Source organism: Liolophura sinensis, chromosome 13 (assembly GCF_032854445.1).
Source record: "Liolophura sinensis isolate JHLJ2023 chromosome 13, CUHK_Ljap_v2, whole genome shotgun sequence".
Lineage (NCBI taxonomy): Eukaryota > Metazoa > Mollusca > Polyplacophora > Chitonida > Chitonidae > Liolophura > Liolophura sinensis.
Genome location: NC_088307.1, coordinates 24,330,781 through 24,356,684, shown reverse-complemented (window position 1 = coordinate 24,356,684; position 25,904 = coordinate 24,330,781). Strand labels below are relative to the sequence as shown.

The window sequence follows — 25,904 nt, the reverse complement described above, 5'->3', positions numbered from 1 at the left end:
GCTACTGAAATCTATACGTGCCGACGTTTTCTAAGCTGTGAAATGGTATTCATATGTATTTAGGTCTATATATTGGTAGAAGATAACATTAGGCTATGCCAATGGGCCACATGAGCGTCGTAAACCTCTTACTTTATTTAAGGCCACCTCCCATCATCTTTGAATGAAGTGTAAAACTTCCACTGTGCAATACTCATTCCGGCATGCTACGTATATTTTACACTATGTAGGCATGTATATAATAACAGGCCGTTTGTTTGACACGTGTTACGTGCGGCAGTCGGCGGGTCATACGTGTACATGTACGTCTATATATACAGCTGAAGCGTGTTATCTAGGGCGAACATCTTCATAACAACAGGCTGTGTGACCCCCCACGCATACATGTATATGCACACTGCAGGGCGAAAATCTACCACCGACAGAAAAAGACGTTTGTTCTAATAATATACCGGTACGTATATACGGCAGACTGGCTAACACCTCCACGCCTTTAGCTCCTACATGCTTGTTATGGTATTACGCACATCCAAAGGCGTGGAGGAGTGGGGCGTTCACGGGTAACCGTGTTAACTTAGAAGACCGAGAGCGACGGCAAAGTCTCCTGTAGACGCACTAAGCTACCTTATGACAAGGACACTAAGACCCAAAGGATTCGCCTTAAGAGTGTACCTGTAGTACTGCAAGAGATTTAGCTGTACATAAGGTCTGCACACTTCCTCTTGCAGGTTTGCGGAAGAACGCCAGCTTAGTGTGCTACACTGAAAACGGGATGTGCAAATGAGGTGCATTTACGTGCATAAAACGGCAAGCAGTGTCTTGTAACTTACTGAGGAAGTGCGTGCAGCCAGACTTAACATTGTTTATTCCCTCCCACAGGTGTCAAGCAAACTGCTCTTGCAAGTGGTCGCCCTGCAAGTTAGCAAATATCGTGACAAAATGCTAACCATGTTCTGGGCGATATTCTTATTGACACTGACGCTCTATGTGGTTTATCGCTTCCTCACCTTCGGCGCCAAATACTCGCAACCTCCCGGGCCGCTGCGCTGGCCTTTCGTTGGACACGCCTTCACCGTCAACACTTCTCAAGCCCGAGTTTTCGCCCAACTGGCTAAAGACTTTCGAGGGTTGTATACACTGAATTTTTTCGGGAAACGATTTGTGGTCATAAGCGACGCGAGAGTCATTCAGAACGTTAAAACGTCTAAGGAGATCACGGAGAAACTTTTTACCCATAGTCCCTGTGACTTCCTGTCTAAGTTTACGTTACTGGGTCGGACAACTCCTTATATGGAACCATCGGAGAAATGGATGAGCAGACGACAGGTGCTGACCAAGAAACTAAACATATACACTGGCGGGCTTCAACTATCTGAGAGCCTGCTTAAACAAGAATTTGGACAGCTGACGGCATGGATTGAAAGCCACAAAGGGAATTCCGTGGATCTTTCCCCAGTGCTGATGGCATCGCTTGTGAATACAATGACTATTTTGGTAAGGAATTACTTCGTTAGTAGAGACATTTAATTAAAAGTTACAAGTTTTAACTTGTAACGTCAATCTACAGTTAGTGTACCTATTTTAGTTTGAATTTACAAGTTACAGGTTGAACTTGTAACTTCTAACTAAAGGTCTCTAATTTCTTATCTATTTGTTTATTTCTTTGGTGAGAAGCATTTTTCACTCAAACGACGGGCGGCCTGGTTTATGTGTATAAAACCTGACCGCCCAGAGTGATTCCTGTCCCTTCTCCATGTACGTACCTCCGACCACGAAAACTGCAACCAAAGCAGCGACAGCTGGATTCGAACCCCCGACCCCAGTGGCCTGACCCAGTGAGGACCGTCTCATCCGTAACGCTCGGTATACACGGGAACTTAGGGCCCAATTCGACTCAACTCGACGGTTGCACTGGGTCGTAAGCGTCCGTGTATGCGAAATAAAGACGCGACTTAATCGGAACCGGCGCTAGTTCGGTCATAGTTTTCTGACAATCTTTAGCTGAAAAGTGTTGTAGCCAATTATTATTCAGTTTTGTGTCGTGTGACTTTTCATCAAAATAACAGAGGCAGAAGGTTTCTGGACCGTCAAAACTCTCACCGTCAAAACTCTCATGACCTAATTTGAATTAGCCATCAATCATAGCTTTACCTGCAGTCATTTCAGGTAGAAAAGCTGTAGATCTAGGTCTAAGGCTTGAACATTATTTTAACATTTTTTTTAAAAGACATCCACAGTTACAAATACGATGCTCTCTTCAAGCAGAGCTACAATGTTACAGCGTCTGTCGGGGAAAGGCTATAAATTCGAGTATTGGAAAATTTATGTGCTTAAGATAAAAATAGTTTTTTACAACTTTGAACAAATTCATAAGACAAGTGAAAAACGCAAAATGATATAGTGGCTTTACATTCAAGGCCATGCATGTAGAACTTATTTTTATGTAACCATTTTCACCGGCCTGGATGGCTCAGTTAGTATCCGCTTCTGGAGCGGTAGATCCAGGGTCAATCCTGGGTGGAGGAGTTTGTGATTTCCTCGTTTCGCGTTCATCATTAAGGAGAAGTGAAAGTTCTGGTTGACACGCATCACTTTGGTATGTCGTCTCAGCAGCACTATACAAAAGAACGATGGAAATCCGTCCTGCAACAAGGAAGCACATTACATGCACTCTTAGGACTCTTTCGTCGCTGTATGACTGAAAAAAAGTAGGCCTACGACGTTAAACCCCAGGCACTTACTCGCTGTAACCCCTTTCTGTGGTAAAACGTAACAAGTGTTAAATCCCCTAACACTGAGAACACGGGAACTGCTCACTGTTAGAGAAAGAGGGTCGGCTGGCTGGATTGTGCCATCGCAAGCCGTGTGATATGGTATAAACCATACAGTCCGCCTCAGTCTGACGACAAACTTACCCAGGTGTGACAGAAAGACTACGTCGAATGCAAAACTGTGAAAAGCATTTCTCTAGCAGTACTTAATTATGTTTGGTCATCAAGGTCCGTCGGACAATGAGAGTGAGGAATCTTCAAGTTTGATGTACATGCTGAAAGTCCATTGTCGAAAACTTCAAGCTGTTAATCAAGCTAAACATTTATATCATAATTAAAGACGTCCTGCTTATCCAGTAAGATCAGAGCAGCATCGACAGTGGAATAGCTGGCAAAGGGTCACACGTAACCAGTGAAGTAAGGCCTCTTGACAATTTACCGCAGTCAGGGTTTTATTTTAACTGTTCCTGTAAATGCATAACTAAATACACGCCCCCTCCCCCCACAGCTCCACGGCTTAAGTATAATTAGGGGGGGGGGGGGGGGCTCCGTGGCCCAGTTGCTTAGCGCTAGCTCAGCATAATGACCCAGGAGCCTCTCACAAATACGGTCGCTCTGAATTCGAGTCCAGCTCATGCTGGCTTCTTCTCTGGCCGTATGTGGGTAGGTCTGTCAGCATCATGCGGATGGTTGTGGGTTTCCCCCGGGCTCTGCCCCGTTTCCACCCACCATAATGCTGGCCGCCGTTGTATAAGTGAAATATTCTTGAGTACGGCGTAAAACACCAATCAAATAAATAAATCAAATCAATAAATAAGTAGAATTAGATAATAAAAAATGTAGTGATATTAATTGCAATTTATTTGACGTCACTGGTCTAGAATTACCCAAGATGCTGGGCTGTCATCACGTTTAAAATACAATCACATTAAAACAATGTAAATACATTTAATAGCCTGAGCGTCTTTGTGTATGTACACATGTTCGTTGTGCTACATACATTGTAGTTATCATTTCTGTATACTGAAGATGTACTTCATGTATGTATAGGTCTAATGCCTTGGCACATGCTTCTTCCATGTAGCGGATGAATGTACTTGTGTTTACTTGTGTTTAGGTTGAGTACATTCGCCTACCACTTTGTTTACAAGGCGAAGATATGGGTGAATTTATTCTTGGGTATAAAATGTTACGCTGACTTGCTTACATTCAGACATAAATATGTAGGAGCTAGAAGGAAAAGGAACGACATGAACGTAACTGTATTCATTAGGTTTAAAGAAACAAGTGTTTCGGTGTTCATAACAGTGACAGTACTGTTGTCAGGAACTGTTAATTAAGTATACGTATCATATGTCAGATGTTGAACAACCGAAGCTTTAGTACATGTCAAGTTCTTCTAGTGTTTTTGGTAAACATGCACTGACCAGCTGTTGCAAATATTTAAAGTTTGGCACATTAAGCCTGAACTAAATTAAATTGTGGTGTCAGTTACATGTTCTGTGTGTTCTGTATTAGGATGAGGCCTTAGCTGAAATATTTATGCCTGGCTTAGAATGTAGTTCTTGGGGTTTGTCTGTTAACTACACTGCAACTTCCTAATTATGCTGAAGCCAATGGTGCTAGGGGATGCCCATAAGTAACTATTATTCAAGCATTTACACGAACTGATAGAAGAGGGAAAGACAGTAACTGATGTAAATTGACAAGAATCTATGCGTCGAAAACAGACATTTGTATACCAGCTGTCAATCAACAAGGACGTTCCAGTTCAATCATCGCAATGCCAATTCCCAAAACGAGGGATAACACAAACCACCAAAGAACTAAGAAAGTGTATGTAGTACAAAAACGGAGAGAATTGTGTTTTGTGTGTTTATTTGACAACACCCCACTGTCACCGCTGTTCTGGTTTTACCCTCTGTGCTGTAGTCTTTTACACATGTATAACATTTCTGACATGGAGAAAATTCTTCAGTATGATGTTAAATGACAATGAATAAAACGATCAGTCTGGCCATGCAGACACACTGTGTCATGTAACGCAGGTAATCACATGTGCCACTGGCTAAGAACGTGTCAAAGTGAATCTCTATGAAGATGATCAATATTATCAATATAGTATCAATACTAGACTGACTCACCAATCAGGGTGCCCCAACGCCAAGTTTGACTAAAGTAAAATGTAGAATTTGATTTAATCGATTATTTTTATACCGATGCTGTTAAACTTGGGAACACATCCACATTGCATTGTAGCATGTGTTAAGTTAGATGCGCTAAATGTGATGACTTGAATTTAGGTCACAAGTTGGTTAAAAAAACTGTACTGTGTCACGAATACTTTATTAAATGCCTTCACTCTTAAAAGTTTCTTAACGTCAACAGTGAGTATCAGTAACACTCTTGTTGGGAAACACTGACAGAGCTTTCAGGATCTCTGACTGTCAGCATCATAGCTGTGTATAATCGGGTTAATCGTGTGCTAGGGGCTGTATAAACATCAGTATTTATTACATCAGCACGGTGCTTTTATGAACAGTTACGATCAAAGCTCGACTAATGTACAAATTTGTAGTTGACGTGGATATTATTCACGGACTATTTGTTTAACTTTTGAATTTAATTGGATTCCATGCTTTAAAAATGTTTTCTCCATCAACAAAAGCTGATGACGGTTTCTCTCTTACATACTACAAACAGTTTGAGTAATTCTAAACCAGTGACGTCTAATAAATTGCAATTAACATGCTAAATTGGTACTATTTATGCCTTTACATGAACAGCTAGAATAAATCCCTGACTGGGGTAAATTGACAAGACATAATTAAAGATGTACCGCATAGAGAGTAAAACCAGAGCAGCTACGACAATGTGGTAGCTGGCAAACGGTCACACGTAACCGATGAAATACGACCTCTTTAGCTCAGTCAGGGTTTTATTCTAACTGTTGATGTAAATGCATAAATACTAGTAAATTTCAAGCCCCCCTAGCACCATAGCTTAAGCGGCATTAGAGACCGCATTTCACCGGTTACGTGTGGCAGCCATTTTGCCAGCTATCACACTGTCGTCGCTGCTCTGGTTTTACTCTCTGTGCTCTACGTCTTTAATTATATTATTTAATATATATGTATATGTCATTTGTCTTGGGAACTGATGTTTTGAGTTGCTCTGGAAATGTGTCTTGGAATTATCAACAGGGAACACCCATTCGTGGTTTACGATTGGTATATCAATGTCGTCCTTGATTATGTTAGTTCAGACAAATGCATCTTAACACCTCAAACCATGCATAATTTTAAAGGTTTAAATTTTGACCGCAGTCTAAAGTTGCCTTGTTTTATCATTCTCAAAACCTCAACTGCAAACTATGGAAGCCGTTGGAGGTAGAGGTAGGAAGTCCTCTGTAGGCTTCCATATAGAAAACCACAACTCTGGCCATATGGATAAACAATTACTTACTATGTATATATGTAGGGCCTATGTGAAATTGCAGAGCGTCGTCCCGTGTCTAGTAGAAATTGAAATACACGTAGCGTTCATAATATAATACTTTAAATATACCGACACTCCGAAGATTAAAAAAATTTAATTTTTGACTCAATATTTAGAATCGTTTAATTCATTAGTAGTGAGTAGTGTACTGTGCATAGACGAGCATTGTTCGTTAATCGTGTACACGTACCACGTGCCCACGTGATCTATATAACTACCGTACCCAACTCTAGGTAACCTATATATGCTTACTGTAATTCTAGATCTGAGCAGCTGTTTCCACATCATCGTCACTTTGATCTCGATCCCAGTTCAAGTTACCTTTGTGATCAGGGAATGAACAAGTCATTTGTGTTTGACATCAGCTGCACGTGTCTCACAGTGTAACCAGTAGTTTCCAACATGCGCTGTGGTATTAAAGTCTCAATGACCCAGAACGCAAATACTTTGCATATAGAGAAAGCTTCATGTTTGCCAGCAGCTGGTAAATAATATAGCTTAAATTATAATCACAAGGTCTAGCAAGTTTTTTTTTTCTAAGCCAGATAAACGATATACCGAGTGCAATACCAGTACTAGTATACGAAGAAAAGTGCAGTTTAATGTTCAGGTCGAAAGACGTCGCTATCACGGTTCGATGTAGAGGATGTACAACAGATTGAAAAGCGACCGTATTTCACCAGTTATTGTACGTTAAATGTGATGACAATACAGCATTTTCAGTCATTCTAGACCAGTGACATCTAATAAATTGTAATCATCATCACTGCATTTCTTTTACCTAATTCTGCTTAAGCCGTGGTGTTAGAGGGCGTCTAAGTTGCTACTATTACTACTAACAGTCCGAATAAAACCCTGAATGAGGTAAATTGACAAGAGGCCATATTTCACTGGTTACGTGTGACAATTTGTCAGCTAATTCCAGCATGGCCGTCTTATTCAACTCGATGCATATACAGTCCCTACCACCGGATCACGACTGATGCTTATACGATTCCATCTGAAGATGTCTTAAGGTTGAGATGGCGTTTTTGGACATCGTTTTACTGGTCGTCGTTCTGTGATTTCTATTAAAAGATGTTTACATTAAAGAAAAGTCATTGAGGAAAGAGTGAGTGCTTGGGGTTTAACGTCGTGCTCAACAATTTTTCAGTCATTTGACGACGAAGGAATCCTTGGGGTGTATGTAATGTACCTCCTTGTTGCAGAACGGATTTCCATGGCTCTTTCATCAAGTGCTGCTTCACTGAGACGACTTACCGAAGGGGACGCCTTATCCCCTTCATGCTGAACGCCAAGCGAGGAAGTTACAACTTCCTCTTTTTTTTTAAAGTCTTAGGTGTGACTCGACTTAGGATTAATCCTGGATCCACCGCTGCCGAAGCGGCCGCTCTACCAACTGTGCCATCCTGCCCAGTCATTGAGGAAAGAAAACTCATCGAAGTATTCAAGGGAGTCCCATCTCCATTATACATATGGGTTCGTCTTTGTGGACGTTCGAATGTGAGTGATCTCCCTTACATTGGACTTCATAAATGTGGTCAGTACCTGAAGGTAGAATAGATTCTATTCGATGTGATGGGCATCGTTGGTTATATTTTAAAGAACTATAAATCTATGCGTCGAAACAGACATTCGTATACCAGCCGCCAACTAATAAGGGGGTTCCGGATCAATAATGACAAGGCCAATTCCCAAAAGCGATATATAACACAAACCACCAAAGAACTAAGAAAGTATATAAAGTACGAAAATAGGACGGAATCATACAGAGAGGAGCATCAGTTTGATGTTGGAAAGACGCAAGGTAAGTTCTATGCGACTTACGAGGTTCTATGCGAGTGAAATCAGTATTCAAATCATGCACCATGCTAGAATATCAGTTGTCGATAACAAAATATGTATCTCAGTTGACCTTTTGATTGCAGCAGTTCACATTAACATACCCAACCTCTCTCGTCTAGTCCCACCTTGACCTGAGGTCAGCTGCTAAAGGTCCTACCCGTACCCGACCACGTGATCCTTTTCTTTGCCGTCGCTGGTAATGTAATACCTTTCAGCCAGGTAAACACTCTCAAACCCATTCCAAATTATAGTTCATCTCTCTCAAAAAACATCGCTAGTATCAGTCAGAATATAATTATCTTGTGTAACGTGCTGCAACAACAACGTCAATCTGATCTGATCTTTTTTCAAGATTTAATCTGAAACCACCCCAAGTCTATAACATAAAGACCCTATCACGGTAAGGAAAATAATTTTCTATAGCCTTAGCCACTTTTTCAGAAAGTTACTTGCGTCAAAAAAGTCTGTTTTGTTTTTGTAGTTAGATCTGACATAGAGGTATTCACGTTCGGTGAGAAGCAACACGTTTTTTTTTTCAATGGGGCCAAATATGTCCACGAGGCCAGGTACAAGAGCCTCACTTTCGCATCCTCGATTCTACATAAGCAAAATACTGGTTTTTAATTTTGACCAGGTTTTTGTCACAAGTGTACATTCTATACACAAATCCAACGTGGCTTTCTAATTGAACACGATGAACCAACTGCCCCTACCCCGGGTTAAAGCTGACTTAGACACAATCATGAAGCAGAAAGCGGGAGATTCTGGATGCTGTGTCCATATTTACTTACAACAGAATTATACTCATTGTAAATTTTAAGAAACTTGGAGTGAAGGCGTTTGACGGAATAACTATGACACACTAGTTTTTGTAGTAATAACTTGTGACGTTCAATGAAAACATTACGCAACACGTGAGATCTAACAAACGCTAAGATATGTCCACGCCACACGCAGGAACCTTCGGTATATTGCTGTCCAAGTAAGGATAGTTTACAACATCAAAATTGAAAGTATCCCTCCTGTCGTAAAGTCTGTGAGAGAGGCAACCATTTTGGTCTTGGTGCGAATGTAGGCCCAGATAGGATGTACCATCTGGAGAGTGTGGGTAAATATGTTTCACAGCCTATGCTATACCTGGATTGTCTACAGCTAGCAGATCATCAATATACCGTGTAGTAAATGAGAAAGATCGGGCCTGGTGAGGATTGTTATTAAAGTCAGTATTGAATCATATCAAACCCGGGTCGGGTCATACCAAAGACACTAAAACTGGTACTTCTTACAGCCTCGCAAAAAGCCAGAAAACGGTACCGGTTGGTCCCGTGTGAGTATAATGTGACTGGGTGGGGTGTCATGTCTGGTGTCTTCGTCATGATACTTCAGTGGCGTTAGCACTTTGGCGGCATTTGCTCGTCCTGTTACAAGAAGACACAGTATGTGTACATACATCTAATGACTCCCCGCCATCATATGACTGACAAAATTGTTACGTATGACGTTGAACCCCAATTCATTCATTCATTCATTCATTCATTCGCTAATTCTAGACCAGTCACGTCTAGTACATATTAATTAACACCACTGTGTTTTCATTCATCTAATTCTGCCGAAGCCATGATGCTAGGAGTGGTGCACGTGGCCACTTTTTAACCTACCAGTCGGAATAAAACCCTGACTGATATAAACTGACAAGGGACCTGTTTTAATACGTGTAACAATTTGCCAACAATCATACTATCATCACTGCTTAGATTTTCCTCTCTATGCTGTATTTTTTTTTCACATTTGCCATTATAAACTTGCACCATTTACCGTCTTGACGTTTGTCATCAGTTGCAATTTGTTCCTTAATTATATACGTGGAGATATTATTTTTACCACGAATCGTCAATCATTCCCTGAAAATAAAACTTACGTCGGAAATTAGATCATAAATAATTTTTTGTAAATTGGCGAGCGTAGTATTTCCTCTCTTTCTGTTGAGCATAAGTACTAAGTGTTCTGAACGGCGCAGTTTCAGTTTCTGCTGTGACTGGGTGGACTTCGATCCTGTCTGGCATGTTTGATGTCTTGGGCATGGCGTTCCAGTAAGGCAGCACTCTGAAAAAGGCAAATGTCTTAAGAGGGGCCTGCTATTGTAAGACACCTTCGTGATATCACCGAAATGAGTGATTTTAACCGAAAGAAAACTATTCGGAGGTTTCCTTAGACTGAAAACGGAAACACTCGCAGTGATGGCATTGTGAGGGAAGGAAATCATCGTGTATCTGTGACTCTTTTTTGTTTTCCAGCTGCTCGGCAAGAGGTTTCCCTACGAAGGTCCGGAGATTAAAGCCGTGTGTGACGTGATCCTGGGAGCGGAGAGCCTCTCAGGCCCCCGGACGGACGGTCTCCTCCAAGCACTGCCCTGCCTCGGCCGATTGCCCGTGCTCTGGGGCGCTACCACCAAGAGGCTAAAGAAGAATTTAAAACTTGTACAGGAGTATTATTACGAGGTTCCTAAGGTGTGTATGACTCCTGTTGTATTGTTTTTCCATGGTACGTTAAATATGACGACAACATAGTCACGTCTAATAAATTTCTATATTAACCATTAAGCATTTACACGAACATGTCGTCAAAACATTCGCATACCAGCCCTCAACCAATAAGGATGTTCAGGGTCAATAATCACAGGCCAATTCATACAACACAGTGAATATACACGCACTAGCTAAAAGGCATAATCTGAGGCAAATTGACTAGAGGTCGGATTTCACCACTTGTATAAGACCGTTTACCAGCTATAACACTGTCGTTGCAGATAAAATTGCTTCGTTCATTATACGAGTTATATTTCTCGCACTACTGCTTTTTTTGTTAAGAGAACATTGTAAAACAAGGCACTACACATGTATTTGTGGCGAATCACACTGAATACACAGAGAAAGTTACTTCAGTTAGATCTGCAGGTATTGTCAAAAGTCAAACCGGTATATTAGGTGTGCAATACCCTTATGAAAGATCATTGCAAAAACTGCAATATTTAAGGTGCCGGTGTCACTTTTGGGGTGTGACAATGGAATAAACAAAAAATACCAACTCTGCAATGGCTATCTTCATAGTGGTGTTAAATTGATGGCGATACCAAACATGTATATTGCATGCAACAATGCAATTGGTAGTTTTTCTAACTTAGTACAAATCATATTATAGGGTTAAAGGCAAAGAAAACACGAACATGAATGATATGTCAGATGACCACCCACGAAGAACTGTCAACAAAAATAGATGGATTTATTTTTTAGAATTTTTTTAACTCTGATAAATGCATTTAGAATTCTACGGATACTTTACCTGACCATATTGGGATCAGCTGACGTCACATCAGCGTTTTGCCATTTAACACACATCCACAGCATGATGTCATCGTTTTAAATATAAGCGTCATGTCCGACATTCATATAGATCTATGAATGCTCTCGCCGAATTCACCTTGAAACGAACCATTTCAAGTGGAAATGTGGATATGACGGTAGCCATACTCTCTGGATCACTACAGACATCCAGACATTCTGATATTTTAAAACCATTTGGCTCGGTCGGAAAAATTGTAAAAAAAATACATCGTATCATTTTCATGAACACTGTTTAACGGTCTTTCACCTGATGTGCACTTCCTTTTAGTGTTTTCTCTCCGTTGAAATATCAAAATGCTTCCCCTTCGTTTTTAATATTTCCTGCACTTTTAATAATTTGATAATTTACTGGATTAAAATCTTAGAAATCTCTTAGATCATTTTCTCGCACTTAATAAAGAGGACAAAAACTAAATAAAACTTTGCACTTTCACACAGTTCGTCTTATTTTCGGTAACTGTACGTTCATATAGACTTCGCTAATGCTCACGTTTTCTGCGTTATTTCCTGTACTGCTCATTGTACCTGTTTTGTGTACCGCATCATATATTTCCACTGGTGTCACCGTGATATATTTAGTGTTGAAATTAACTTGTTTGCCTTCCCGTCTGATACAGCACGATTCAAAGGCAGGAGGTACAGCCGGGCTGATGGGACTTCTCATGAAAACGACGGAAGGTAACAACAACACTGGGGTGGCGTCAGAGTTTTCTGAAGATAACGTCATGGAAATGGTGATCGAGGTCTTGACAACAAGTAAATATGAACACGTAATCCGTTTACCCCTACTGAATGTGGAGATCTGGGCATCTGTAATTTTAGATGGAGAATAATCCTTAGAAAACAGTGCTTCCAAACAAATAGTAACGCTACCTTATTAATATTTATTCCAAGAATCCATAGAGTACATAATAATAACGACAGTTTCAACTGCCAGTAAATGAGCCAGATAGTAGTTACTTTTTTACTTTCTGGGATGAAATGGTCCACCAATGGCTCGCCCACAAAGCTCTATTGGTACATGTACTGGTGCACAGGCCAAGTACTGGTGTCAGTATAGTGTGACTGGGTGGGTCGTCAAGGTCTGGTGTCTTTGGCATGGTGTCTCAGTGAGGTAACACTTTTAGGAAATCGGAATTCGGGCCACTTTGCTACAAGACGACAATGTTGTGAAATGGTCGTAAATTTTTAAAGCGTCTTTGATTGCGTATTAAGTGTGATGACAACACAGCATATTGAGTAATTCTAGTCCAGTGACATCTAATACATTGCAATTAACATCACTTCGTTTATTTACCTAATCCTGTTAATCCATGGTGCTAGGGGGCGTGTAATTAGCTATTGTTTATGTATTTACATGAACAATTAGAACAAAACCCTGACTGAGGTAAATTGACAAGAGGCCGTATTTCACCGATTACGTGTGACCATTTGCCAGCTATCACGCTGTCGTTGCTGCTCTGTTTTACTCTCTAAGCTGTATGTATTTAAATATAGCTTAAACCCAGAAGCAAACAAGGAGACAAACATCTTCAGATTTGTTGGGTAAGCCGTCTTTGAAGATACAAAGAGTAATTTCCCTTGTTATTATTGATGGTTCAGTTGTGAGAAAAACAAAAAATTTATTGAAAATGGGCATTGTATGTAGAGGTGCCGCACCATATAATAGTGCCAGAGACAACGATCACGTCACCGATGACTAATCAGCTAGCCAGATCTATCAAATTGGGTTGACCACAACTCAACAGTGTGTGTACTGCCCGCTTTGTCCTGCATGGATTCCAAGTCACAAGGCCATGTTGACATACCAGTTCTAAGATTCTCACCAACCCTCTATAGCTCACCCGCTTAAAGCTCTGGCTTGTCGCATTTGCCACGTCATTGAACAATAGGGTTGCGTGTTCGAATCCTGGCTTCACCGGTTTGTTGCAGCAGCTCTAAGTGGCAGTGCACTCCGGACACTATAGTTTTCTTAACCCACAAACTTGATCGCCATTATAAAAGTGAAAAAAGCCGTTGTTAAATACTTTTCAGACAAATTGGTAAATCCTAAATTTTACTTGACACTGTGTACGGAAGAGGGTTGTATCTGGCGTGTGCTTAGCTATTGCTTAGCCGTCTTTTAGACCTTTTGATTGTAGTTTACCGTTCACCAGATGCCCGTTAAATGCAAAGAGCTCTAGCTTTTCAGGGCTATGTTTATAAATTTGATACGACTAGAGAAGTGAATGAATTTCATTTGCAGATATAGTCTTATATTTAACTGTTGTTTCTCTTCTTGTTTTTGACTGGATAGGTGTTCCAAAAATGCACGCTGCCCTCATGTCCTTCATTTGGATGACGCTTCACAAACCGGCCATTGCTCTCAAAATTCAGCGCGAGGTGGAGAAAGTCACGAACTCCACGAGACTTCCGACTCTAAGAGACAGAGAGCGCATGCCCTATACGGAAGCTGTTATACTGGAACTGCTTAGGTTCAGCCCCAACGTGCCTTTCAGCCGTCACCTTGTGATTGAGGACACGAAACTGGAAGAGTTCCAAATACCTTCAAAGACAACAGTAAGTAAAGCGACATGACTGGAAGAATTACAAATACAGTGCCCTCAAAGACACCAATGTGTAAAGCTATATAGCTGCATGCTACATACCTACATACCCATGTTATCCGACCACGCGATCGCGACTTGACCAGAAGTATGCGTGATATATTACATTTTTTCTAACACATAATGGGAATAAAGCCACTTTTATTTAGGTGTCATTGAAAGAGCTAATATGGCACATCGTAAAAAAACATTGCTGTTTCATTCCGGTGGCAAAATCGTTCATAAACGCAACATTCCACAGGGATACTTGATCATTGGGCTACATCTAAGGTTACTTGGTAAATAAACTTATACAAAACTTGGCCTTTGTTTATGACTGAAGTAGCAGAACAAAAGATTCATGTTTTTTTAAAATGTGTTGCTTCCATTGCAGCTTTAAGTCAGGTGTTTTGACATTTGTCTGGCAAAGTGCGGTGGTTTCCTCCAATCACCCTGGTTTCCTTGAACCTTAAACATGACCGCCGTTATATATGAGGGAAAAATTCTTCAGTCACCAGAACACCGAGAAAATATGTCAATAAATCATACTTTTTCAGATCCTGACAGACCTAAGTTCCGTAAATCATGACGCAAACTTGTGGGGAAACCCGGACAAATTCGTGCCGGAAAGATTTCTGGATGACAACGGAAGACTACTTTCGGAACATAGCGAGCCAAGAAAAAAGTATGTCATTGATATTCTGATGATTCAGATGTTTTTTTTTAAGAACTGAGCGATAGAACACTTTAGTCGTTTTTGAAATCTGGTAAAATAGTTCAGCTTGTTCGAATCCAGTTGACCGGCCCGGATAGCACAGTTGGTAGAGCGTCCGCTTCGGGACCGGTAGATCCAGGATCAATCCTTGATCGAGTCACAGCTAAGACTTTAAAAGAGGAAGTTGTAACTTCCTCGCTTGGCGTTCAGCATGAAGGGGATAGTGCAACGACTGGTTGACCCGTATCAGTATAATGGCTCGGGCGGGCGGCTTACTTGCCTTCGGTAAGTCGTCTCAGTGAAGCAGCACTAAATAAAAGAGCGGTGGAAATCTGTCCTGCATCAAGGAGGCACATTACACGTACATGCACCCTAATGATTCCTTCGTCGTCATATGACTGAAAAATTGTTGAGTACGACGTTAAACCCCAAGCACTCACTCACTCACTCGAATCCAGTTGCGACTGATTTCGTCATGAAGTTTGCCACACGAGGTTGGTGTGGTTCACATTATGAGATGTGGACAATTCTGTCCATCACTTCGATTTTTTTTCATCCATTAACCTCTCACCGGTTTTACGATATAAAAGAATGCATCATAGAGAGTAAATCCAGATCAGCGACAACAGTGTGCTAGGTGGAAAATAGTCACGCGTAATCGATGAATCGTAATCTCTTGTCAATTTACTTCAGGTAGGCTTTATTCCGACAGCTTATGTACGCTTAATAGAAACGAACCAACTCAGATGGAAAATGGGACATCATTGTGTATACAGGCCAAATCAGAATCCTCTAGGAACACAACCTTATGTATATAGGGGTGCCTCCGTGGCCTAGTGATTAGCACGCTAGCGCAGAAGAACAACTCTGTAACCTCTCACCATTGCTGTCTTCCTCTCCGGTCGCACAAGAGGAAAGGCCTGCCAACAGCCTAGTCGTAGGTTTCCCACTCGCTCTGCCCCGATTTCTTCCCATCAGAATTCTGGCTGCCGTGATACAAGTGATATATTCTTGAGTACGGTGTAAAACACCAATCAAATAAATAAATTAATATTCATGTCGTTGTTGTGAAACATGGAACAAAGAATAAAGAGTGACATTTTCTTACGAGATAAGAGCCTCTCTACTATGATATACCCATTTACTTCCAGCCTTCACTCGTTTGGAATTGGAAAGAGAAGTTGCATTGGCCAAGCATTTGCCTTATCACGGATGTTCCTCTATGTGGCAACACTGCTGCAGCAGTTTAACTTCCGGTCTCCAGAAGACGGCCCCGCTCATCAGCCTAACGGGCCGCTGCTTTTTACCGGAAGTATTGCCAAACCTGCGCCGTTTCTTGTCAAACTTTTCCAACACCCATATAAAGTGGACTTCTACAGACAGCAGAAATCGTAGTCTTTGTATCTTAATTTTGGTTTATGTACATATGTATGATTATAACATCAGTAAACCCGTTACGTTTTTAACATCTTGTCATGATGTTGAAATAAAGGGCAAATAAATTGTTACTTTTCCTAAAGCTCACATCTCTAATACTTTTAATAACTTTTATTGCTCATTTGTTCTCTTTGGTTTTAATTTATACGTGTTGTTAGCAACAAATCTGAAAATATTTCAAAAAGATTCGGAAATCTGTTTCGTGAACACTTCATATCATAGCAGGTTTCCTTTAGATATCTTAAAGAACTAACAACAACAGCAAAGTCCGTTTGTCTTTGACGTACTTACGTAAAGATTCCCTGTTGTAAAGGTGGGTATGACATGGATGTTTTCAGGGGGTAATTATGCAAAATATCGTCTACACATGCATGCACATGTTCTCGTGATTTTGACTTGGTAATGTATCATAGCATGGGAAAATTTTACCACGCTAGCTATAAAAATGCAAGAAGTGCTGTCGGCAATCTCTCGCCTGACGAGTTGGATCAACACCTGGGCCCAGTTTCACAAAGATGTACATGTACGATATCGCACGTATAGAACAATGCTATGGCAATAGTGAGGTATAAAATACCGAACGACAAATGTACGATGAAAAACGTACACCGCTTTGTGCAAGTAGCCCACAGTTTCGCTGGTCTTTGTAAAACTAACGGAAGGAAATGTAGGTAGCTTCCTTAACTTCATTTAGATTCGGTATCGCTTTGTATGTCCATAAAGTATACAAGGTTCACATCACAATGGACCCGAGATTTATTCTCAGTTCGAAAGTGTACAAATCTGTTCTTGTGGAGATGAAACGTAGATAACGTCAACTATTTCTGCTGGCATGTTATTAATATGAAGCGTTTTTACCTTCAACCATGACCCAAAAATCAAAAATTTTGTTTTCTGTACATTAATGTTTAACTTGCACAAGTTGCAATAGGAACCGAATGCATTTAAAGTTTTTCGGAGGCCATTTGCTTTGCAGCTGCCATAGTATCATCAGTATAAATAATAACCTGTATATGTAAAAACGGAGCAACATCATGATAGTTTTTGACATCAATATTTTTATTGGTACAATGTTTGCTGATTAAAAATTCTTCCAGGTTATTCATAAAGAGAGGGAAAGGAACAGAGGATAAAATCTCCCTTTTTCTTTCTCCTTTCCTTTTGGCAAAAACTTCCGACATCACCCCGTTCTGTGAAATGCAAGACTTATTATTCTGATACATGTTACAAAGCACAGTAAAAATTTTACTAGTATTATTAAATGAAAGTAAATTTTGCCAGAGCCCATTTCTCCATACAGTGTATAGTGCTTTTCCAAAGTCTATAAAGGTATAAAATAGCTTCTTCTTTCTAGCCTTTAAGCACCTCTTATAAGACCATAAAGCACAAAAAGTTTGTCAGATGTAGAGTATCATTTTAGAAAGCCCATCTGATTGTGTTCAAGGATTCCAAGAATGTCTTCAAGTATTCGCCTTCAAGTTAGTTTCACATATTCATTTAACCGTGAACAATTTCCCCCAACAGCTCAACAACAGAGAGCGGTACAAGAACCAGCACAAAAATGCTGTATAATAAATTCGTATTCGTTATCCACAGAATTTATTTTGTTATCTCTGCTACTCAGACCGTGCCTTTGTCGATGTTTATTTGACCGTTTGTCTGTCAGTAAATTCGCGAGAAACATTATGGGAGGAGTTAGATAAAATCTATTATATTCTGGTGATGTGAATTGCTAAACCATTTATGAGCAAATGGTGACTGCCAAAACGCTCATGAACAGGCACAGGTAATGACGAAAAACAGAACTGCATATTTTTGATACCTTTTAATTCGCATTAGAGGAATTCGTGGCCGAGTATTTAACGCACCAGCGTTACCAGGAGTCTCTCACCAATCCGATCGCTGTTAGTTCAAATCCAGCTCGCGTCGGCTTTCTTTTCAATCGTACATGGGAAGGTCCGCCTGCAGTCTGCGGTTGATAGTGAGCTTCCCCTGGGCTCTGCACGGTTTTCTCCCACCTTAATGCTGGCCGCCGTCGTATAAGTGAAATAGTCTTGATATACGACGTAAAATTTATTTATTTATTTGATTGGTGTTTTACGCCGTACTCAAGAATATTTCACTTATACGACGGCGCCCAGAATTATGGTGGGTGGAAACCGAGCACAGCCCGGGGAAACCCACGACCATCCGCAGGTTACGACGTAAAACATTAGTCAAATAAATCACATTGTCAACAGTTCTCTTTGGCTGCACTCCAGGAGATTCACAAAGCCTCAAAACAGCCTATACAGCCTATGACGACTTTCTCAGTTCTGTTCAGTTATTAAGTTTTATTGCTTAGTCTATGGAAAGACGAAATGATACACATGCTAAACCACTAGAGAAAGAGTATTAAATGCGGCCTGTTGTCCCGTCGATATCAGCACCCTGTCTAACCAGCAAAAGGACAAGATGTTTAAGCTTGGATCGGTGGTGTTGTGTATGGTGGGAACAATAAGCGCTGCGAACGTAAGTTTGGCATCGTACACTAAAAAAATAATCTGCTAATTTTAACAGAAAGACTGTTGTCTGAGTGATGTTAGAATGTATTCTGTTGTTATAACACAATGTTCTGTCATATTCAACATAGCATTCTAATGGAACCTTCATGTTGAATTAATAGAATATGTGTGTTGTACGTTCTACAGCATCACTCAGACAACAGGCTTTCTATTAAAATTAACAGATTATTTTTGCGGTGTATACTTTATTCTAAAGAGGAATATTGACAGGTATACGCAGAGTAACATGAAAATCGATGTACAAATTAACATACCGGTAATAAGTTTTAATATCTTAAATCAGACAACCTGCGGATGGTCGTGGGTTTCCCCCGGGCTGTGCCCGGTTTCCACCCACCATAATGATGGCCGCCGTCGTATAAGTGAAATATTCTTGAGTACGGTGTAAAACACCAATCAAATAAATAAATAAATTAAATCAGACCTTTTATAGCTACGATTAAGTTTAACCGGATCACAGGATCTCATAGCGTTGGGCTCTGTTTATGATGCGCCATTCCTGGAAATGGCTATAAATAGTACAGACGAAAATGCAAGCTATAGCCATACTTGGGCCTCCGTGGCTTAGTTGTTTAGCGCGTTTCTCTCACCAATGCGGTCGCTGTGAGTTCAAGTCCAGCTCATGCTGGCTTCCTCTCCGGCCGTAAGTGGGAAGGTATGTCAGCAACCTGGGGATGGCCGTGGGTTTCCCCCGGGTTCTGTCCGGTTTCCACCCACTATAATGCTGGCCGCTGTCGTATAAGTGAAGTATTCTTGAGTACGGCGTAAAACACCATCAAAAAAATAAATAAATAAATAAATTGTTACCACAAGGCACCCAGTATCGCTTCTTGTTGTTGGTGGTGGCGGATGCCTGGGATGATGGTACCCCTCTCCGAGAAGACTGTGGGCTGTCGATGAGCCCAGACATGGTTCGTTAGATGATAAATACGTCAGTATAACGAAGGTCCCTTGGACTAAAAGGGACATCTATTCGCTCGATGACGTACCCTTGAAAGAGCAGTACAAGACTGCCTGTGAAAAGGTTAATATGCTCACAACAAGTTAGTTAACACAGACTCAGTTCTGTCGAAATGAAATTGAAAAATTGTAGAAGAATTTATTGATGAATTTGCCTGGTACCCGTATTCAAAAATGTTTCATTGGCGAAAGACACCGCACCAACCCGGGTACCTAACATAGCCCGCTGCTAAGCGGCCCGAGGGCATCACCGGTCAAATGTTTCGATATGTGACGATGGCAGAACAGGGCCTGGTATGGTGAGGAGCAGAATCGGCTCTGGCCCAAGGATCTGTGCATCTCAAGGAGCCAAATCGACCATAGATGTGGTTGTGATTGACAGATGCTCACACCTGCGTAAAGCCACTTCTTTCTCAGTTCTGTTTTACTCCTCTTTTCCTAAGATCCACAGCAGTCTGGTAGTAAAACACAACTTTACACCCATAAATACACAAAAATACATACTCTTACGAAAAACGGAAGTGATATTACAAGGTTATTCAGCAAATAAAGCTTAAGTCGTCAGTCGTAAGTTTTACCCAGGAGGTACACGGTGAAGAATAGGTTGTATTGTTTTGTGAAACGGTTGTAAACTGTTAATTAGGAATGGAGTTACGACTTTCAGTGTTATGGGGGCTTGATTCTGGAAGGTTATAGCCATCATTAGGGGAACCTCCGTGACTGTACGTGCTAGGTATAATTCCGATGGATGCTGAACTTTCTTTTTCTTTCTTTTTAATCGTAAGTTTTGATTTGATTGGTGTTTTACGCTGTACTCAAGAATACTTCACTTATACGAAGTATAAGCCAGCATTATCGTTGGTGGCAACCGGGCTCTGGGAAACCCACGACCATCCGCAGGTTGCTGCAATACCTTCCTACGTACGGCCGGAGAGGTGGCCAGCATGAGCTGGGCTTGAACTCACAGCGACCGCATTGGTGAGAGACTGCTGGGTCATCACGCTGCGCTAACGCGCTAACCAACTGAACCAAGGAGGCCCCCACCATTACTGGGAAGCATCTTTGACTGTAAATGCCACCGCTATAATTTCATCCCCGACAAATGCTGAACTTTCTTTCTTTTTATTTATTTCTTTTTTTATAGACGAACTTGAAATGCAGGGCTCAAAGAAAAGGATGCTGTTTTGGAACTTAGTAGACAAGGATGTGATTTACCGTGATCACGTGACCGCTGCTTTCAGGGATGTAGACACCGTGATGAAGTGTATCCTACATTGCCAGAAGTCCCGTGGCTGTAACTCTGTCTTGTACCCTGTCGATCAGACCGCTTGTTATTACCACTTCCGGAAACTCAGCGTTTTTACTGACAGTCATCTCCACTTCCGGGAGCTGTCTTCTACCAATAGTTTCCTCCATGGTCACAACGCAGCCGCACAAATGGGTTCCGGTCTCAATTCGTGACGGGTAAAGGGTGCCTAATGGTGTACTACGTCTAATCTTGTAAAACTTGTAATCATGGTAAGCAATGCGTTCAAACAGTATTTACTATTCAAGTACCAAAAATCGAAAAAACACTATGTGGATATCAATGATGATGTTTTTTCTGTCCCTTAATTCAGTGACATTACTGGAATATTTTTCTGCCATTCACATCCATACGTAGCCTACAAAAGAATGGGTTCAAAACATCCGATGTCCTGTCCGATTGTAACGCCATGATGTCACAGAGACTGAACATTTCTGACCAATCTGTGGGACATCCGGTTGACCTTCTTGCAACAGTATTGATTATGATTGTCACATTGTTCTTTATTTATGGTTAGGAAAAGCCTAATCGCAAAATTTATTAGCTTTCAGAGACATTTTCCGAATTTAGCGACAAATCGGAATTGAGCAATATTTAACCCACCCGCTGACGGAGGAAACGTTCCCTAGCTACTTTGTCATCGAAAATTGTGTACCGGCACTGAGCAAAATTTCCTGACAACATAAATGGCAAGCCAAGCATTGTAATTAATCGAATCTAAAAAATACATGTGATGAGAAAATCACATTAAATCAAAATCGTGGTTTTTGTTCAGTTATTTGTATAAATGTCAGGTGTTATATATGGTATCACGCCTGATGGAATGGATAGTGTCATGGATGGTGTCAAGGGTGGTGTCATGTACGATGTCATGTCTGACATCATGCATTGTCCAATGTCTGGACCGGCCCCGAGAGCACAGTTGGTAGAGCGTCCGCTTCGGGAGCGGTAGATCCACGGTCAATCCTAAATCGAGTCACACCTAAGACTTTAAAAGGGGAAGCTGCATCTTCCTGGATTGGCGTTCAGCATGAAGGGGATAATGCAAAGACTGGTCAACCCGTATCAGTATAATGGCTCGGGCGGGGCGGCTTACTTGCCTCCAGTATGTCGTCTCAGTGAAGCAGCACTAGATAAAAGAGCGGTGGAAATCCGTCCTGCAACAAGGAGGCACATAACGTGCACTCTAAGGATTCCTTTGTTGTCATATGACTGAACAATTGTTAAGTACGACGTTAAACCCCAAGCACCCTCTCACTCACTCCAGTGTCTGGTCTGAAATCATGTCTGTCTTCAGTGAGATTTACAGGCTAGACAGCAATACAGCTGTCCTATTTATGTGAAATCGTCTGAAAAATATGACCTAAAATATTGTTGAAAAAAAGAGAAATCAAAACCTGGCACAAGCATAAAATAAACTGTTCCCGTTGATAACATTTTGAGATCCAATTTTCTTGAACTTATTAACTCTTAAACATGGCTGTCGTCTGGCATGTGTGTAGGGAACCGAACAGAACTCCGCCGCTATACTGACTATTTTCCTCTTCCATTTGCATATAAGCGGCTTCCGGGTAGGCCTACAATAAATGTCACGTGACAGCTCATTGGGCTGACAAGGGAACATGCTTGACTCATGCAAAAATAGAAATATGTCATTGTGGTTTGCGTTTTCTCATATTTTTACGACTTGTCCGTGGATGAAAACAAAGAGCATGTAAATCGAAAACCGAAACTTTGCGATGGATCTATATATCTGTAATAAAAAAAACTTCAGGAATTATTGTCCGGCCCATTCATATATAGAAGACATAATTTGAAAGAGAAAATAAAATCTCCCCTCCCCCTCCCAAATTATGTAAAAAGAAAACAAAAAAACTACGAAAAAAGAACAAAACAAAACGAAAGAAGAAAACGAAGAGATGTTAGCCCATGTATTTACAAACAAGACAAAGTGAAGCCATGGCTAGTTCAAAATAGGTTTATAGATAGCCTATTTCATCGGCTACACCTGTTATCCATAACAACTTCTTAAAGGGGAAACCTTCGTGTCATTGCCCAGAACAGATCTGTCAGTGTGAGCGGGCTGGTAATCACTCATGCACTTTGGTCTGGCACGTGCTTGTTTGACACATGATCAGTGTAATCATTGTATTCTTCAAACAGAGTGCGTTTAAAAATTTACAAAGCGTGTACAGGATGTCATCAGGAGAAGCACTCATGTTACTGTCATGAATATTCACTATTTATGGCATGTAGTTTATTCCACTGTTACAAATTCCTGTCTGAAAAGAAATCGAAGTGAAGCACTGCCAAATACGAACCGTCAAACCTTTCATAAAGTTTTCAAGTATCTGTTTACGTACGCATGGTTGGTGTGTCTTTTTCGGTAAAAATCTTTTATGCTGTATCTGACAACTACAAGAGGAGTTGTTTCATGCTGTTCAGGCTGCCTCCGTGATGTTAAAAATAAAGAAAACAAATAAATAAAGAAATTACTGGACAGAGGCTATTCCTATATTTGCGTTTATAATTAAAAATATTTGAACAGGACGACACATTAAACAGTCTTACTTCAAAGTTCTAATCAATAAATGTAAGTTAAATTTTGTTTTTACTCTGACCAAACAACCCGTGAGGCGATAATATGAGTAACCTCAGGCTTAACACGACAACAGTCATTTTGGCGAAAGACGAATTTCGCAGCTGGAATAATCCCGTGGCAAGGAACCGATTTAAAACAAAAAGCAATTCATATGCATTGAACTGCTTCAAATTTTCATCAGATTATGTTCTTTTGGTGTTGAAAAAACGTGTCTGGGACCTTTTAACGTTAATGAAGTATTATTTAACCATGTTGGTAAGATTGCACGAAATGCACAACTCGTGACTGCCTGTTATAACAAAGGAGAAGAACGAGACCAGTGAACAAAACAGATATCCTGTTCAATTCCAAGAATACAGTGTTTGTTCAGTTCCAGGGTTACGATCTATTCAATTCCAGCGTTACGCTTTGTATTCAATTCCTGGGTTACAGTATCAGTTATATTCCAGGGTTGAGATCCGTGTTCAGTTATAGGGTTACGGTTTGCATCCAATTCCAGGGTCATGGTCTCTGTTCTATCCTTTGGATACCATTTCTGTTCAATTTCAAGGTTGCGATCTCTGTTCTCTTCCAGGATTAAAGTTTCTGTTCAATTCCAGGGTCACAGTGTGTATTCAATTCCAGGGTTAAGGCTGTAATCAATTCCAGGATTACGGTCTCTCTTCAATTCCAGGATTACAGTATCTGGTCAATTCCTGGTCTATTGTCTCTGTTCAGTTTAAAGTTTACAGTCTCTCGTTCATTTCACAGTTACGGCCTCTGTTCAATTCCAGGGTTACAGTCTCTGTTTAATTCCAGGGTTAAGGCCTCTATTCATATCCAGAGATACGATCTACGGGTCAATTCCAAGGTTACGGTCTCACGTAGTTGTGCCAATATTTTGGAATCGCGCGTCATGTTCCTTTCCACAATAAAGCAATAGTTATAGTAATATTAATTGTATTTTGGCCCCTTTTGAGCCGTCTCAAACTACTGAAGAAGTTAAACCACTGAAGAAGGTCTGCGATGTACAAAAAGCGAGGTACCTTTGGCAACTTACTGAAGAACTCCAGCGCCTTGTCGGTAGTAACAACATTTTCACTGAACGATTGCGGTCAGTTTTATTGACGCAGGTAAGACATTCTCCTCATGTGACATACAGACGTGCGCCATACTGGTGTGACACTTGGTGTTTAGGGGACGTGTATGCCACCTCAGCCAGTCTTCATTATTGAAGTCGAGAAAATTACCCAGCTACCGATGGTACGGATGCAGATGTAATCAAGAAGGTGTGTCTTGGAGAGGAGCGCTAGAGAGCGTTGGAAAACAGTCCAAGAGCTAGCTGAGATTTTTTGGATATGAGACCTACAAATAATTTATTTTAAACATGGTCCCTCTTTTTCATCCGATAGTAATTTAATGAGAGGAAGCCAGTCAGTGGTAGGTGGGGTAGTGGGGCTCTTTCCAGTTGCCCCAGGTTCAGATTTATTTGACCTTTGACCTATAAAACCAATGCTACAGTGTAACCTGTAAAACCAATGCTACAGTGTAAACAAAGTCATACGAATTTTTAATCTTTCAACTATAAAGGAAAGTTTGTGATGGAAGGTAAATACTGATAAGTGCATATCAGGGCTTTTTTGACATTACAGCTACAACATTGAAACCAGATGTAAAATATTGAGCGTGGTCTAATTAGCAAGAATCACTAACTTAAGACAAGATTGTGTGGTGGAAATTCACGTACGACTTACATGTTGAATCTCCACAACTGAAAATTGGTGAAAAATGTAGAGCTTGATTTTTTCATCAATAATAATCAACTTAAAACAACATTACGTAGTTGAAAGGTCACTTTGTACCCAATGATATATGATTCTAGTTTATTTGACATACATGTTGAACCTACAGAACTGAAAAACGTCTTCATCAATTATCACCAACTTAACTTTAAGTGTCGAAACAGACATTCGTACACCAAAAACCAAAACGGACCTTCAAAGTCATTAAAAATCAATCGTTAAAATTTGTTTGAGCTCTAACAATAACACTTTGTGAACGAGCCTTCACCCGAGTACAGCGAGAGTAATATATCATTTGGTTTCGTGTTTTACATCTTATCGTTAAAATTTGTTTGAGCTCTAACAATAACACTTTGTGAACGAACCTTCACCCGAGTACAGCGAGAGTAATATGTCATTTGGTTTCGCGTTTTACATCTTTTTGACACGATGGCAAGAA

The 25,904-nt window shown here is 40.7% G+C and overlaps 1 protein-coding gene across 2 annotated transcripts; it reads left to right on the top strand.

The window, feature by feature from the left end:
- Positions 1-522: 522 nt before the first annotated feature.
- Positions 523-21,012, top strand: LOC135480581 (vitamin D 25-hydroxylase-like). Of its 2 annotated transcripts, none has more exons than XM_064760450.1 (6): positions 523-1,494; positions 10,409-10,621; positions 12,133-12,271; positions 13,812-14,074; positions 14,658-14,785; positions 20,921-21,012. In XM_064760450.1, exons 1-6 carry the CDS (start codon positions 940-942, stop codon positions 20,928-20,930), a joined length of 1,308 nt encoding a protein of 435 aa, XP_064616520.1. In that variant the 5' UTR covers positions 523-939; the 3' UTR covers positions 20,931-21,012. The 2 variants fall into 2 exon arrangements, with proteins under 2 accessions (XP_064616520.1, XP_064616519.1); XM_064760449.1 differs by lacking the exon at positions 20,921-21,012 and adding an exon at positions 15,967-17,219.
- The last annotated feature ends 4,892 nt before the right edge of the window (positions 21,013-25,904 follow it).